The sequence below is a fragment of the Canis lupus genome, chromosome 22 (genome assembly GCF_003254725.2).
Source record: "Canis lupus dingo isolate Sandy chromosome 22, ASM325472v2, whole genome shotgun sequence".
NCBI lineage: Eukaryota > Metazoa > Chordata > Mammalia > Carnivora > Canidae > Canis > Canis lupus.
The window spans coordinates 706,058-720,781 of NC_064264.1; the positions used below are offsets into that span (position 1 = coordinate 706,058).

General features: G+C 56.9%; 1 protein-coding gene across 2 annotated transcripts in view; it reads right to left on the bottom strand.

Annotated features, from left to right (window-relative positions):
- Positions 1-7,569, bottom strand: part of FAM124A (family with sequence similarity 124 member A) — an 84,879-nt gene extending 77,310 nt beyond the window's left edge. For both annotated transcript variants that reach the window (XM_025478393.3, XM_025478394.3), the window contains exon 1: positions 7,424-7,569. In XM_025478393.3, coding sequence (XP_025334178.2) covers positions 7,424-7,488 — 65 coding nt within the window. In that variant the 5' untranslated portion in view covers positions 7,489-7,569. The remainder of the gene's footprint in view (positions 1-7,423) is intronic.
- Positions 7,570-14,724: the final 7,155 nt, after the last annotated feature.

Genomic DNA, 14,724 nt, shown 5'->3' on the forward strand with positions numbered 1-14,724 from the left:
TACGAAACTTCAAAAAAAAAAAATCATCAAAAGCACACCTCTTACTGGTTGAAATAGCCTACACCACTCACACAAAGTGATGCATGGATCGGTAGAGGAACAAAATGGAAGGAAAACGGCAGGAAGTTCTCTCTTTCAAACGAAATGCTTTGGTAGCTGCAGAGTCACTGACGCCTCAGGCTGGAGAGAGGAGCAACTATTAACATTTGCACACCCCCTATGCGTCACGGACTGCATCCACCTACACCGAATCCACCTTCTTTTTTTTTTAAATTTTGAAAATTAATTAATTAATTTTTTGTATGTTTTTTCATCGGAGTTAGGTTTGTCAACATGTAGCATGACACCCAGCGCTCAGCCCGTCCACCTTCCCACGCTATTGGTTAGGAAACGAAAGCGATGCTATCGGCGAGGAGACCGGGAGGCAAAAGGCAACAAGGACCTGCAGTAGGAGCGCAGCACCCCGCCCCCCCCCCCCCCCCCCCCCGGCAAGGGCGGAGCCAGAAGGGACAAGCATTGGCTGGAACGCGGTGACGTGCTGGCTCGGGGAGCTGGATGCAAGAGGGGGCAGTCAGGAGCCCCTGGCGCTGGTGCATTCAATTCTGCCTGAGACCAGGCAGGACATAAATTGACTTTAGGACAAAACTTAGAAATGTGGCTGTGAACGAATGTAACAGATGCTCCAGGAGCAGCCACTGTGGCAGATACAACAACACAAAAATCCTGCAGGAGCATCTTAATAAGGTGGCCAGGCTTTAAGGACATTCCGCGACAAATCAAAGAAAATGTTCAACGGGAACGTGTGATGGGACTATTCATTTTATTATTAGAAATCTGTCTTTTCAGCTAGGATTTTCCAGACATCCCCGAGGCAGACGGGTTTTGCAAATGCAGACGCTGCACGGATCCGCACGCAGATGGATACGAATGCAGAAGGAAATTTATGTGTGAGACCTAATCTGAGAATCCTAAGGTGTAACCATCGTATTTTGGGACAGGTGCGAGCAAAACGCACGTCCCTGCCGCGCCTCTCTCCGTATGTGTTTCCTGGGACGAAAGGCGCTGCCGGGGTGAGGCCTGCCAGCGGCCCGCGCTCCCGACTGTCACTCTTGCCCTGCTCCAGTTCCTTCTCCAAACAGCAGCCAATCTTTGCAAAGTGCAAACCTGATCGTGTCACTCTCTGGATGAAGTTCAAGCTCGGCAGTGCACAACATAAACCCCTCTTTCCGTGAATGATGGCCTCTGCCCAGCTCCGCAGTCTCATCCATCACCCCACCTGCCATCCCCGTCCACCATCAAAACGGAAATCAAACGGAAAAGTCCCCTAAAACCTTACACTGCTTTCCAGCCTCTGATCCTGCTTATGCGACTTGTCCACAGTTGCCATCATGATGGAGATACCACGTGCTACTATGTAATTATAATTTTATTTTATTTTTTTATGTAATTATAATTTTAGACAAAGTGATGGACTGTAGTGCATCGCGTTACCATGTGCACCATTTGCCTTTTGTCTGCTATATGATCGTTTCTGATTGTTCACCTCCGCAAACCACATGACGACGAGATACTTATACATACAGCTGGATATTTCAGCTCCTGTTCCTTAGGAAAATTATCACGAGGGGAGATAGGAGCTGAGTTAAGGTACAAACACTTGTATAGCTCATAAAATACATTACAAAGGGCTCCGAGAGATTATTTGCTGGAAATATTGCTGGTGAAAGACAAGCTATAAAGCTTAAAATAATTTTGTGCTTCAACAGGTTCAAATAATTTCAGATATTGACTACAGGTCTCTGGAGGGGTGCATGATCTCCAGCTTTTTTTTTTTTTTTTTTTTTTTTTTTTAGGACAGGAGGGAACAGCAATAGGATACTGCCGTGTGAATCCTATTTATTGGTCTTACATCCTAAGAGTTTACCACTTAGCTCTAAACAGGACATTTAGCTCTGCGAGAATGAAGCACGAGAGGTGAATCCATGAATTTTAGGAAGAAAAGATGTATGGGCACATGATACAGATAAGCAGAATAATGTAAGGATTATATATATTCACACACCTGACACATAGACATATCTACAAATATTACATTTATTTGGTATCTGTGCCAACCATGACCAAAGAGTTAGACACAGGCCCCTGGCGGTATTTTAACTACAATTATACACGTAAGGGTTAAGTATAAAGGGGTCTGCACTTAAACAGTCCGTCACTGTAGCACCTACTTGCCCATATGTATATATGAACACATATATGGGATACCTTCTTAAATTCTCTTTTCCAGGAAAATCTTGGCATAAGAATTGATCTTGACATTTCTGTAAAACTTCAGCTCGATGCATCATGGACCTCATCTGTTAACTCTCAGTCCATGGTAATCGAGAGCTAACTAGCTCCACCTCGAACACAGAGATAATACAGTACCTAATCGATCATCCTGTCTCCTCTGCCAGATTTCCCCTTTTACTGTTCTCTAAACCTGTCCCATCTTCAGATTTATCCCCCCCCATTCTTTTCCATTCTCCTGCTAATAAACGCCAGACCTGTGAATTGTTTGCCATCTCTAAATCACAGTGAAGTATCAATGGGAGGTCACCCAAAGGGTACGGGGTGGCTGTGTTTTCAGAAGCTCAGTGACGGGTGACATGGATGTGGGGGTTCATTAGTGCCAGATCAAACTTCTAAATTAAATTAATGCATCCATCAGATATGGTCATATTAGAAAGAGTGGCTCAGACACCGTATCTGGGAGACCTCACTAATGAAACACCCGCTAAAAAGCACTCATCTTACTTGATGTCTTTTATTTTGGTCTGCAACACCACCACCTGTCCCTCTGTTAAGGGGTTTTGTTTCTTGAGATAGTTTATCATGGTCAGTAGCTGGCTGGCCAGCTTTTCCTAATGAAAAAATACACAGAAGCACAAAGCTTGCCTTCAGGGATCCTTGGGTGGCTCAAGGGTTGAGCGTCTGCCTTTGGCTCAGGCCGCGACCCCGGGGTCCCAGGTTCGAGTCCCGCATCGGACTCCCTGCACGGAGCCTGCTTCTCCCTCTGCCTGTGTCTCTCATGAATAAATAAATAAAATCTTAAAAAAAAGAAAAAAGCTTGCCTTCAGTGCATTTGGAAAAGAGGAGCTTCAAAATAGCATCAACTGCCCCAGAAGAATACTAGTTTGCTCTTAGCTTGGCCCGCACTAGGTGGGGCAGACGGCAAAGATGGCATTTCAAGCAAAAGAAAAACGTCTGAGTAGCAAACAAGAATTAATTGCCAATCAACAGCCCTCAGAGAGGCAACTTCGCTAGGTGGAAAGCACGCCGGAGACTTAGGCTTCAATTTAGGCCACGAACTCGTCATGACCCGCTGAACCTCCTCATCTGTAAAATAATAATATTGGGACGTGTCCTATCATCCTGCAGATGCTCTGAACGCTGATCAAACTGAAAACATCAGAGCATCTGCTGCAATGACTATAAAGAACATGGGATCCAAAAAAAAAAAAAAAAGAACATGGGATCCTGAGCGTACCTGGAAATACACATTTTTATTTTAGAAAACTCCAGGTTATCATCTGGCGTGTTCTTCACACTGATATTAATAGCATGATGAGGAATCATGTACAGAGGGTTCACGTATGCCGGGCACTGTTCTAGGAGCTTTAAATGCATAGATTAACTGAATTCTCACAACCACACTGTGGGGTAGGTACTACTGCTGTCATCCCATAGAAAACTCAGAGCACGGAGCGGAACCCCAGCAGCCTGGCTCTCTCTCTTTTTTTTTTTTTTTTTTTAATGTATGATAGTCACACACAGAGAGAGAGAGAGGCAGAGACACAGGCAGAGGGAGAAGCAGGCTCCAGGCACCGGGAGCCCGACGTGGGATTCGATCCCGGGTCTCCAGGATCGCACCCTGGGCCAAAGGCAGGCGCTAAACCGCTGCGCCACCCAGGGATCCCCAGCCTGGCTCTCTTGATCGTCCCTTTCGAAGCAGTCAACACCCCCTGCCCCTGGTGGCGGGACCCACAAAGGTTTTTAGCACCTTCTCTGAGCGTGCTGCCGGAAGGATCCACAGTCAGCTCCACCACGACCCCATCCCCCGCTCCTATGTTTCGTTCACACCTGCTTGGCAATAATAGTCCCTCTCCCCCAAACCTTGATTCGATGCTCTCAACCGCTCACCGTCTCCCTGTGCCCGCCCCGAAGGAGCTGAGCGCGGCGGCAGGAGGACATACAGCACGGAGATGGGGCCCTTCGCACGTTCACCGTCACTAATCCCAGCTGGGTTCTCGGCCAACGTTGCCCCAAACAACGATTTCCAGTCCCCACTTTCCTGGGGGAGGCAGCTGTTTGTCCAGAACGGAACCCCACCTGCCCCGCCACACTGCAGGAAGGGGAGGTCCCTCTTTCCACCCAAAGCCCCTCTGACAGAGAGGCCTGGAGCCCATCTGCCTCCCCACCTCTTCAGCAAGCGGACTCTGCAAACCACGTTCTTCTCCTAGATCTTCATCTTTCCCTTTTTATAGAGTCTCTTCTAGGAGCACCTCTTTGCTCGCCTTGGGAATCCTTCCTGCAGCCCACCCTCCCCTCCACTCCGGCTACTGCCTCTCCTCACCCGTCCCTTCCCAAAGGGCTCTAGCTTCCTCCTCCACCACAAATTCCGTGCCTTCGGGGAGGCCTGGGGATCTGCCTTCCGCCTGCACCTCTCCTCCACTACCTCCGTCTACGTCCCTTCATCCAAGCGGGGTTTCTCATAGCCCAGGCCTTTCCGTGCCCCCCACCTCGTTCTTCCTTCTGTGTCCATGTCCACTTTTTCTCAGGCCCCTTTATCAACTCTTCCGCCTTCGCCTGGCACTTAAGTGTTGTCCTGTCGCAAGGCTGGTCTTAAGCCACACCTACTCGTCAGGTGTTGAAGGGTTAAATGACTTAATGGACTACGCAAAGGCTCAGGACGGTCCGCGGCCCAGAGAAAATGCTAGGTGTTTGCTATTTATTACCTTTAGTCAATTTAACCCACTCCTAGGGCGGCAACTGCCATTTTTAGGCTGATGGTTCCCAAATGTGATGTCATCACGCCGACCTCCTCTCCAGATAGATCTACTCAACCGCTGGCTCAGCACATCCTTCCTTGGCTGTCTCCCAATACCTCAGACACAACGTGTTGAAAATGGAGCTTCTCCTGCCCTGCCCAAACTTGGTTTGGGGGGGACCACAGGCTACTTGGAGAATGCGGATGAAAAATCAGTCTTTTCTCACAAAAGTTCACAAAAAACATCATTTTGCCTACGACTTCAAGCCCTTCGTGGACCTCAAACTTAGGGTCCCTGCCTCAGCAGATGTGTCACTTGAGCCGAGTTCTGAAAGAAGATAGAGTGTCACCCGGTGGACAGGCATGCCAGGTGGAGAAGGGCACAGCTGGCAAAAGGGGCAGCACAACAAAGGCAAAGGATCGGAAACACCTTGCTGATGTGGCTTGATGTCCAAGGGTCCAAGGATGCACCTGCTGAGAAACAAAGCCACAGACGCACAGGGGGACCCTATAACATTGGGGCCTGTAGAGCTACTCTAAGCTCTTTGTATGTTAGAGCGGACACAGACACAAAAAGTCTGGAAGGCGGAGAGACATGATCAGATTTGTATTTTAAAAATAATAATGAGGGACGCCTGGGTGGCCCAGTGGTTAAGCATCTGCCTTCGACTCAGGGGTCCCGAGATCGAGTCTCGCATCGGGGTCCCCGCAGGGAGCCTGCTTCTCCCTCTGCCTGTGTCTCTGCCTCTCTCTCTGTGTGTCTCTCATTAGTAAATAAAAATTTAAAAATCTTAAGAAAATAAAAATAGCGATAGCAAACAAGTATTAAGTCTGGACAGACAGCTCTACAAAACCTGGGGGTGAGTTCTGGAAAAGCAAGGAAACTATGAATGGCTTTTTGATAACCAAACTTCAGGAGGTATGTGAGTATGCGGCAAACGCAGGATCAGTAACCCCACGCTGAGGCTCATGTTCAAGTGCACGCTCTTCGGCCTTCATCTTTAGCTTAAGGAGGCTACCGAGGCAAAAAGAACTCTTTAACCACTTCCATCCCATCACGACTATACGTTCTGGTGACAGAGGCAGTGAAGAGCAGCCTGGTGTCCGTATGGTCAGCAAGCCCTTCCCGGCAGCCCTGGCTGCTATCATGCTTTTCCCTGGGAGCCCAGGGTACTGCCCTGGGTCAGGGCTTCCCCTCCGCTTTTCCAGGAGAGAATCCTTGGGGAAAAAAACACCTGTTTTAGGTGAGCTCCACAAACTGAAAACAAACGGACCCGTTGGTGCCTTGATGAACCCAGCTACAAGTGAGCTGGCGAGTTTTGCTTGGTTTTTTCTACTCATGGCTTAGCTAACCGGGAAGGCGGGTGGAGGGGTGGGGGGGATAAAAATCAGGGATCTTCAGTTACAGTTGATAGATGCCGCATGCACCCAGTGTGGGGAAGGAAAAAGGGAGTTCTATCTGGAATCAGGTCACCCCACCAGGATGTAACGGGGTTCTACGGCGAACCTTAAACAAGCACAAGTTCGAACAGCAGCGAGAGCCCGCTGGGAAGTACCTGCTGCGGGGTGTAACATCCCAGATCCAGGCGAGGAGTGGGTGCGGGCTGCAAGGACCCCCTGGGAGCCTTTCTCAGGGGCAGCCCCTTGTGCCCATTCTGGCCTTTGACACCCAACCTGTCCCAGGACTGCCAAGCCCTGAGATTAGTCTAAATCTCCCTAACTTTCCAGGGAGGAGGCTTTCCCTGATGTGCGCAGCTCCGGTCCACCCCCGGGGGTTCACCAGATGGGAAAGGACACCCTTTCCTCCTGGATCAGTACCCGCATCCTGGACGTTTGCTGACGCTGCACAGGGAAATCCTCTAGAGATAGGGGCCGGGTGCAAGCTTTTGCAAGGACAGTCATCTCCTAAATGCTACCGGGTCTTTTGTCCCACTTGAGGAAAATGGTGTCGTTGGGAGGAGGCTGGTTTGGCTCCAGGGTAAAAGTTTGGGCCGGCTGTGTCCGCCGGGGCCTCGAGGCCATCTCTGCAAGCCGGGCTACCTCACAGCGTCGTCCCACCTGGCCCCAGGCCGGGACAGGTGCGCACACGAGTTTGGCGGGGAGGTAGGAGCTGAGCAGCGAGCGCAAGAAAGGCTCCAAATGAAAAAGGTCATCGCCTTGGATGAGCTCACAGAGCTGTGGGCGCCAGGTGCCCCCCCGAGTGAGGTCCTGGGGGGCAAGCGCACCGTCCGGGGGTGCGGGGTGCCCCCCGGGCCCGGCCCCGACCACGCCGCCCTGCCCTCCGCGGGGACCCCCGGGGCCCCTCCCCGCTCCGCTCGGCCGCGGGGTCCGGGGAGGCACGGCCGGGGCGCCGCGGGGACTCGGGGACTCGGGGGCGCCCCCCGCCCGGCTCACCCTCCGGTCTCGGCGCCCGAGTCCACGCAGTCGTCCTCCTCGCCGCCGCCCGTCTGCGGCTCCATGGCGCGCCCCCGCGCCGCCCGGCCGGCTCCCGCTCCGGCTCCCCCGGCTCCTCGGCTCCCTCCGAGCAGCTCGCGCTCGGGCTCGGGCCGCCGCCTCCGCCCCCGCCGCCTCCGCCCCCGCCGCCTCCGCCCCGCCGGCGCCGCGCCCTCTCCTGGCCGCGCCCTCCCGCTCGGGCTGTGCGCGTGCGCGTGCGGGGGCGCGGGGGGCGGGGGCCGCCTGGGTGCGGCTCCGTGGGCGCGGGTGCGCGTGTGTGCAAGGGGAGCGGGTGCGCGTGCGTGGGCACGGGGAGCAGATGCGTGTGCACGGGGCCGTGTGCGCGCCTGGGAGCGCGGAGCGGGCCGTGTGGGCGGGGCCGTGGGCGCGGGGAGCGGGGCGTGTGCGAGGGTGCAGGTGCGCGCCTGGGAATGAGTGTGGGTGCAGGTGCGCGCCTAGGAGCGGGTGCGGGTGCAGGTGCGCGCCTAGGAGCGGGTGCGGGTGCAGGTGCGCGCCTGGGAGCGGGTGCGGGTGCAGGTGCGCGCCTGGGAGCGGGTGCGGGTGCAGGTGCAGCTGCGCGCCTGGGAGCGGGTGCGGGTGCAGGTGCGCGCCTGGGAGCGGGTGTGCGTGCAGGTGCGCGCCTGGGAGCGGGTGCGGGTGCAGATGCGCGCCTAGGAGCGGGTGCAGATGTAGGTGCGCGCCTGGGAGCGGGTGCGGGTGCAGGTGCGCGCCTGGGAGCGGGTGTGGGTGCAGGTGCGCGCCTGGGAGCGGGTGCGGGTGCAGGTGCGCGCCTGGGAGCGGGTGTGCGTGCAGGTGCGCGCCTGGGAGCGGGTGCGGGTGCAGGTGCGCGCCTGGGAGCGGGTGCGGGTGCAGATGCGCGCCTAGGAGCGGGTGCAGATGTAGGTGCGCGCCTGGGAGCGGGTGCGGGTGCGCGTGCGCGCCTGGGAGCGGAGAGGGGCGTGTGCGCGGGGGGCGGGGGCGGGGGAGGTGCGCACCTGCGCTGGGCGGTGATGTGGCGGCGTCAGGTGATGCTCGCGGGCGCGCTCCCGGGTGGGCCCTGAGCCGGCGCCCGTCCGCGCTCCGAGGCCGCGAGTGGCGTGTGGGCGAGCGTGCGTGTGCGCCCAGGAGCCGCCGCTCTCCCGGGAGCTGGGAGCCGCACCCACAGGCGGGGCGGGCCCGGGTCTCCGCGAGTCCCGGGGGCAGCTGTGTCCCCGCAGCCCGGGGCGCCCGCCACGACTGGCCCATCACCTGCCAACCCCGCCCGGGTCACCCCCGGGGCCCCGCCCTCCAGGCCGCAGGACACTCAGCGCCCTGCCTTCTGTTGCTATAAACCAAAAGTCGGAAGCTCGGGGGTGACCCGGGCTGAGCGTGGAGCCGGGTGCAGCCCTGGGCACCGCCACTGCCAGGCCGGCCGCCCCCGGTGGCTCCTTAAGTACCTACTGGGTCCGGGCGAGAAGCAAGTAGAAGGGGGACCTAGGCTGCTTCGGGAGGTCTTGCTCATTGGCTTTTATTTAACACTTTATTTTAAAAACCACTTGTCCCAGAAACAAACATTTCAGGGTAAAGAGAGATGGTAGGGTTGGGGCCCCCGCGGGGGTGGGGGTTGGGGGCGGGAATCTCCTTTTTCCAAGTCTCCAGAAGAGTTTGCTGTGAAAAATAAATATTATGATTGTGACGACAAAAATCATAAACTATTGACAAACCTACTGAGACAAAGAGAGCCACTAGCTTACGTGGGAGCATAAGGAGACCAGATGGCAAAGGGATAAACGAATCGGAGGACAAACGGTTGAGTTGGAAATTAATCTCATTAAAGTATGAAGGGCTCGGCAGGGATGAGGGAGCCTAGAGGGGGTCCCGCCCAGGAGGCCGCCCCCCGCTCGAGCCCACGGTTCCCGGCGTGACAGCTGCAGCCCGAGCCCGGACACCCCATGGAGGGCCCGCCACCGCCCTCCCACCGCCAGGGCTGGGTGACCCGGGACAGGGCACCGGGGAGCCCTGGGGAGAAGTGCCCAGGAGCGCTGGGCCTTCCGGGAACCGCGGCCGGGTGGCCTGCTGGGCGTGGGACCGGCGGCCTGGTCTGGGGAAGGCTGCCTGCGGGCCCTCCACACCCTCACGCTTCCCTCGTGGGTCCAGTCTTCACACCTCTGACCGCCGGCGTTCGTCTGCACGTTCTCACCACGGAGAGCCACAGGCTGAGCGGCCTGAGGCGCAGGGATTGGTTTTGTCAGGTCCCTGGAGGGGGACGGCCCACGGAGGGTGGCCGATGGCGGCCCTGTCACTGCCTTCTCCGCATCCGTCTCTGTGTGTGTCCAAACGTCCTCTCTGTATGAGGACACCTGCCAGACTGGGACCCACCCGAAAGGCTCCGTTTACTTAAATATTTCTCTGAAGATCTTCCTCCAAACACAGTCCATCTGGGAGGAGATCTGGGGTTGGGCTTCGGCCTGTGGATTTGGGGGCCCGATGCAGCACCTCACTAGGAGGCAGGACCACGTGCATGTGGGCGACAAGAGCTTTGGTGGCAGCCACCTGCCCACGTGTACACCGTCTTCTCGCACCTGTAAGTGGGTGACCTGATGGGCGGATGCCTTGTATGTACGTGGGGAGCACCCGGGGCTCGGGGGGGCTTTGAGGGGTCACCACTGGGAGGCCCAGGGCTGACTCGGTGCCCGGCAGGTGGGCAGCAAGGCCTTAGTGTTCCACTCTGCAGGCGGCCTCCAGTCTCCCCCAGGAGGTCCCTGGGTCCCCGCAGGCAGCCTCCATGTCTCCCCTGGGAGGTCTCTGGGTCCCCGCAGGCGGCCTCCACGTCTCCCCTGGGAGGTCTCTGAGACCCCCCAATGGCCCCAGTGTCCCCGACCATCTGCACCTGCAGGCCGCGCTCGCTCTTCAAGGTGACTGACGCGGGGACCCGGCGGCTGTGGCCCCATAGGAGAGCAACTGGGCCCCGAGCCCTGAACGTGGGAGTCCAGGGGGGACCCCTACACCTCAGCATGGCCTGATGGGTGGCCAGACAGAGGTTGTGCGGGGTCAGTTTAGAGACGTGTACAAAGTGCCATTAGAGCCGCTGCCGTGAGGAAATCACCTCCCTGGGTGACATGGGGGGGACACGGGGACACGGGAGCCAGGGGGCCGGGGAAGGAAAGGCTTCCCGGAGGAGACACCATGCTCACACAGGTGGGGGGGGGGGCCCTCGGGCAGAGCACAGGGTGGTGGCTGCGAGTGGGAGTCACGTACTGGACACCTGACACTAAGGTGATGCTGAAAAATAAACACTTGAAAATAAAATTGGCCTACTTTGTTCTGTAAAAAAAAGAAAAGAGACTGTGTTTGTTGGCACGCAGCGGCACAGCTCTGCTCCAGCCCCCCTCGGGCCCCCCTGGCCCCTCCATCCCCACTCCAGCCCCCCTCCGGCCCCCCTCCAGACCCCCTGCAGCCTGTTCCAGCGCCCCCCGCCCCCGGTCCCCTTCACCCATCCAGGCTCCGTGCCGCTGTCCCTGTGGTGGCAGCCCCACAGGCCCTAGCGGGCCCGCGAGGGGAAGCGGGGTCCCGGCGGGCGCACGGAGCCGGAGCCTCACCTGGGCCACCCCACGGGCTCACCTGGGCCGCCGGGGTTCTCCATCTGACTGTCTCCAGGCCATGCTGACAACCGACTGGCCCCCCGCTGCTCCGGATCAGGGTCGGGGTGAGCACCGAGGCCCCCGGGGCTGGCCCGGCCTGCGATGAGGAGCCGCCGCGGAGACCCAGGGTCGGAAGGAGCCACCCGACGTGGGGCTGAGGGCTTGTCGTGCAGGTGAACTCCCGGGCCATGCCTCTCGCTTTCCTCGCTTTGTTCCTTGTTTTTTCATTTTATTTTGTGCCAGCAGGGTAAGCTGGGCCCCTGGGGACGCCTCCTGTGAGGCAGCTTCCCGGGTGTCCTGCTGGGCGGCGGGTGGCCGAGAGCCGAGCGGCCGTCCTCGGGTGGCGAGCAGCAGCCCGCAGTGCCCTGGGCACCCCCGTGCTCCCTGGTGGCCGCCGTGTTGCCCCGCGCCCTAGTCACGCGGCTGCTGGTTTGTCCGGGTCCAGGCACCCGTCACGCAGCACAGTCCTGTGTCCCTTCCGTCCCGAGGAGATTTCTTCTCCCTTCACCACCGTGAACGTCCCCGTCTTCCCCGGGACAGGCCGTCTCCTGGGCCCCGGTGGTATCACAGCCCCGTCGTCTCCCTGCCCATCGGGGCACATCGGCCCTGGCCCTCCTGCAGCTGCCCCAGGCCTTCGCAGGCGGGCGCCTCCGGGGTCCCTGCCCCCCTTCCTGTGCCTCCTCTCCCTGGGCTTGCGGGTCCAGCCGCAGCATGTGGGACTCCCGATGTGAGCCCCGGGCTCCGAAGCCTTCTCTGCGCCTCGAGTGGCCTCCGACCACCCCGCTAGCTGTGCAAGGCACTTCCAGCCACAGTCCTAGAAAACCCAACTGAGTGAGGACGGGCCCGCCCGCCCTCCTCTCCGCCCTCATCCGGCCCAATGCTGCCCTCACGCGTCCCCGTTGTTGTCGTTGTCGTCGTCGTCGTTGTTGTCGTCGTCGTCAGCCAGACACCGAGGTGTCATCCTTGGAAACTCCCCACCTTGGCCACCTCCCGGAGCATCACCAAGCCCTGTTGTCTCTGTGTGCCGGCGTGTCCTGCTGTCTTGGCCTGTCTCCGACTCCCCGGCCGTCCCGTGGGCCCGTACCTCCTCCTGCTCGAGGCTGGCCTGCTCTTCTGGTCTTCAGGCGGCCCCGCGCTCCCCCCGCTGCCTCTCTCACGCCCGCACCCTAAGGTCCCTGAAAGAGCAGGCGGCCGCTTCCTGTTGCTCTTAGGACGGGGACCGCAGCGCCACCCCCTTCCCCCCCCCGGCTCTCTCTCCTCTCCACCTGCACCGACAGCCTGTATGTCCTCGAGCGGCCAGCGGTGATCTGTCCCCACGCAGGGAGCACCGCTCACGCTGCGGCCTCTACCTGGAGTGCCCTTCCCGGCCCCCGTCCACCTACTTGATCACCGACCACCTCTCAGTAATGCTTTCCTCCCCGACTTACTCCCCAGAGGACCCTAACCAAGAGGTCGTGACTTACCCGCCCGGCCCTTGACCCTGCCCTTTTGCGACCTGTGAGTTGCAAGCTCTGGGAAAGCCGGGGCGTCTCGCTCAGCCTGCTCCTGCCCTGTCCCCCACAGGGTGTGCCCGTGGTGTCTCATTGCAGCAGGTGCCTCCTCGCCTGGCACACGGCTGACGGGGTGACTGAACCTGGCTCTTGGAAAACCAGAAGATTCTCAAAGATGTTCATCTTTTTTTTTTTTTTTAAGGCCAGGGACAACACGTAGCAGAGCAGACGTGGCCCAAATAATTAAGCCTCTTGCCACTGGGAGACGTGCTTCCTGGAAGCAGCAGGGGGAAAGGGTACAGCGAGTGACAGTGGTTAATTCCCACAGCCGCTCAAGAGCTGACCCAAGCGACCTCTGGACTCCTCCGGGCGTGAGTAAGACAATGTGGAAAACATTATGTGATGACCCGGCTGTGCGTGGATGCTTTCATTTTTCCATTATATTTTCCAGAATTCAAAGCAGTGCGTCCAGTCATCACAAGGAGACTTAGGCCATTCTCTCCTCTTTCTGCCTTTGGGTAACAAGCGTCCACCGCGGTGGCCCTGCGGACACGTCACCTGCGGTTCCCACAGGGGACAGGTTGCTGGGCCCTGAGAACCGTTTGCTGGGGGTTGTACAGTCTTCCCATCGGGAAGGTAAAGGAGCGTCTTCAAATGCGAGGATGCCTCTGTTCCTTGGGGTGAGGGTAAATGCTCTCCTGCTGACAGGGCGGGGGCTGATCCCTCGCGTTCCCGGGCCTCCCTCTGCATTATGATTCCATGATCCTATTAATGTTTGACAGGAGGGCACGTCTGAATGTGCAATTCCATACAACCCTCGGGTTTTCTCCGGGGGACAAAACTGAATAGAAAATGGAATACATCCTTGCACTGGGGGTCTGGCCGTGTGCTTTGGAATAGCAGCCAGCTGCACGGCCCCGTCACCGTGGAAACGCGCAAGGCCCCAGACGGCGATCTTAGGGGCTCAGAGTTATCTGGACTTGGCTTCATGGTGGGAGGAAACACATGGGACGTCTTCTCCATGAATCCGGGAACACTGACAAGTGGGGTTCCACGTGATTTATGACGCCAATAGCGCATGGACCACAAGGGTCAAGGGCAACCCCTGGTTTTATGCTAAAAAGGAGGGAATACGGGTCAGTGTGCTGTTGAAAGTTTTGGTCTCTTTTGCACATGATGCTGAGTATCAAGATGATTCTTGAGGGAAAAAGAAAAAAAAAAAAAAAGACGGTCAAGCATCTGCCCATTTGGTTTATACGATGCCAAACCCTGAGATATTTGGAAACACTGAAATGTCTGACATTGCAAGGATACACTTTCTGGATGAAAAATTATGTGGGTTTCCTTTTTAATTCCTTATTTTGGGGCTGCATACATCCTTTTTGAAAAGTGGCTCTGTTATATGTAACTAGGATTTACATTGAGTTTCAAAGACCTATGGGTACCCAGAAAGGTCTTGTGTGGGTTTTTTCCTTTAAAATAAGTGTTTTATAATTTTTTTTAATTTTTTAATTTTTTTTTTTAGTGTTTTATAATTCTGTGATACGATTTTTCCCAACAGAAAGATTGCAGAAAGCTCCCTTTGGCCTGTCAGCAGCATCCCACACAGGCAGCCACACCCTCCTCCCTGGAGCGCTCCCTTCACTGGATACCACCCCTGCCGGTTCTCTTCCCACGTCCCTGGACATTGCTTCTCAGATTCCTTTGCCAGATCCTGACCCGATACAGACCAGCCCAACTTCTCGTATTGGAAGAACACAATCAGAGGAGCGTAATTCTCCTCTGCTCTCTGTCTGTCTCTCTTCTCCTTCTCCACTCACTTCCTCCGTGACTCTATGCATGCTCAGCAGTACGAGCACGATCACCACGATGATGGCTTCTAAGTTTGCATCTTTGCTCCACTTCTCCCAGCCGAGCTCCAACCTTAAGTTCAATTCTCTCCATGATGTTCTCTCTCGGACATCTCAGAGGTGTGTCGAATGCAAAATGCCCAAAGCAGAAACTCCGATATTCCTCCCCAAACCTGCTGTGTCACCTCCGCGTTTCTTAATATATGATCCTTCCGTCCACCAGAACCCGGTGGAGCTCTCCGTCCACCAGAGTCACCTTTGGTACCTCCACCCGGCCCACCTTTCACATCTGATCATCATGA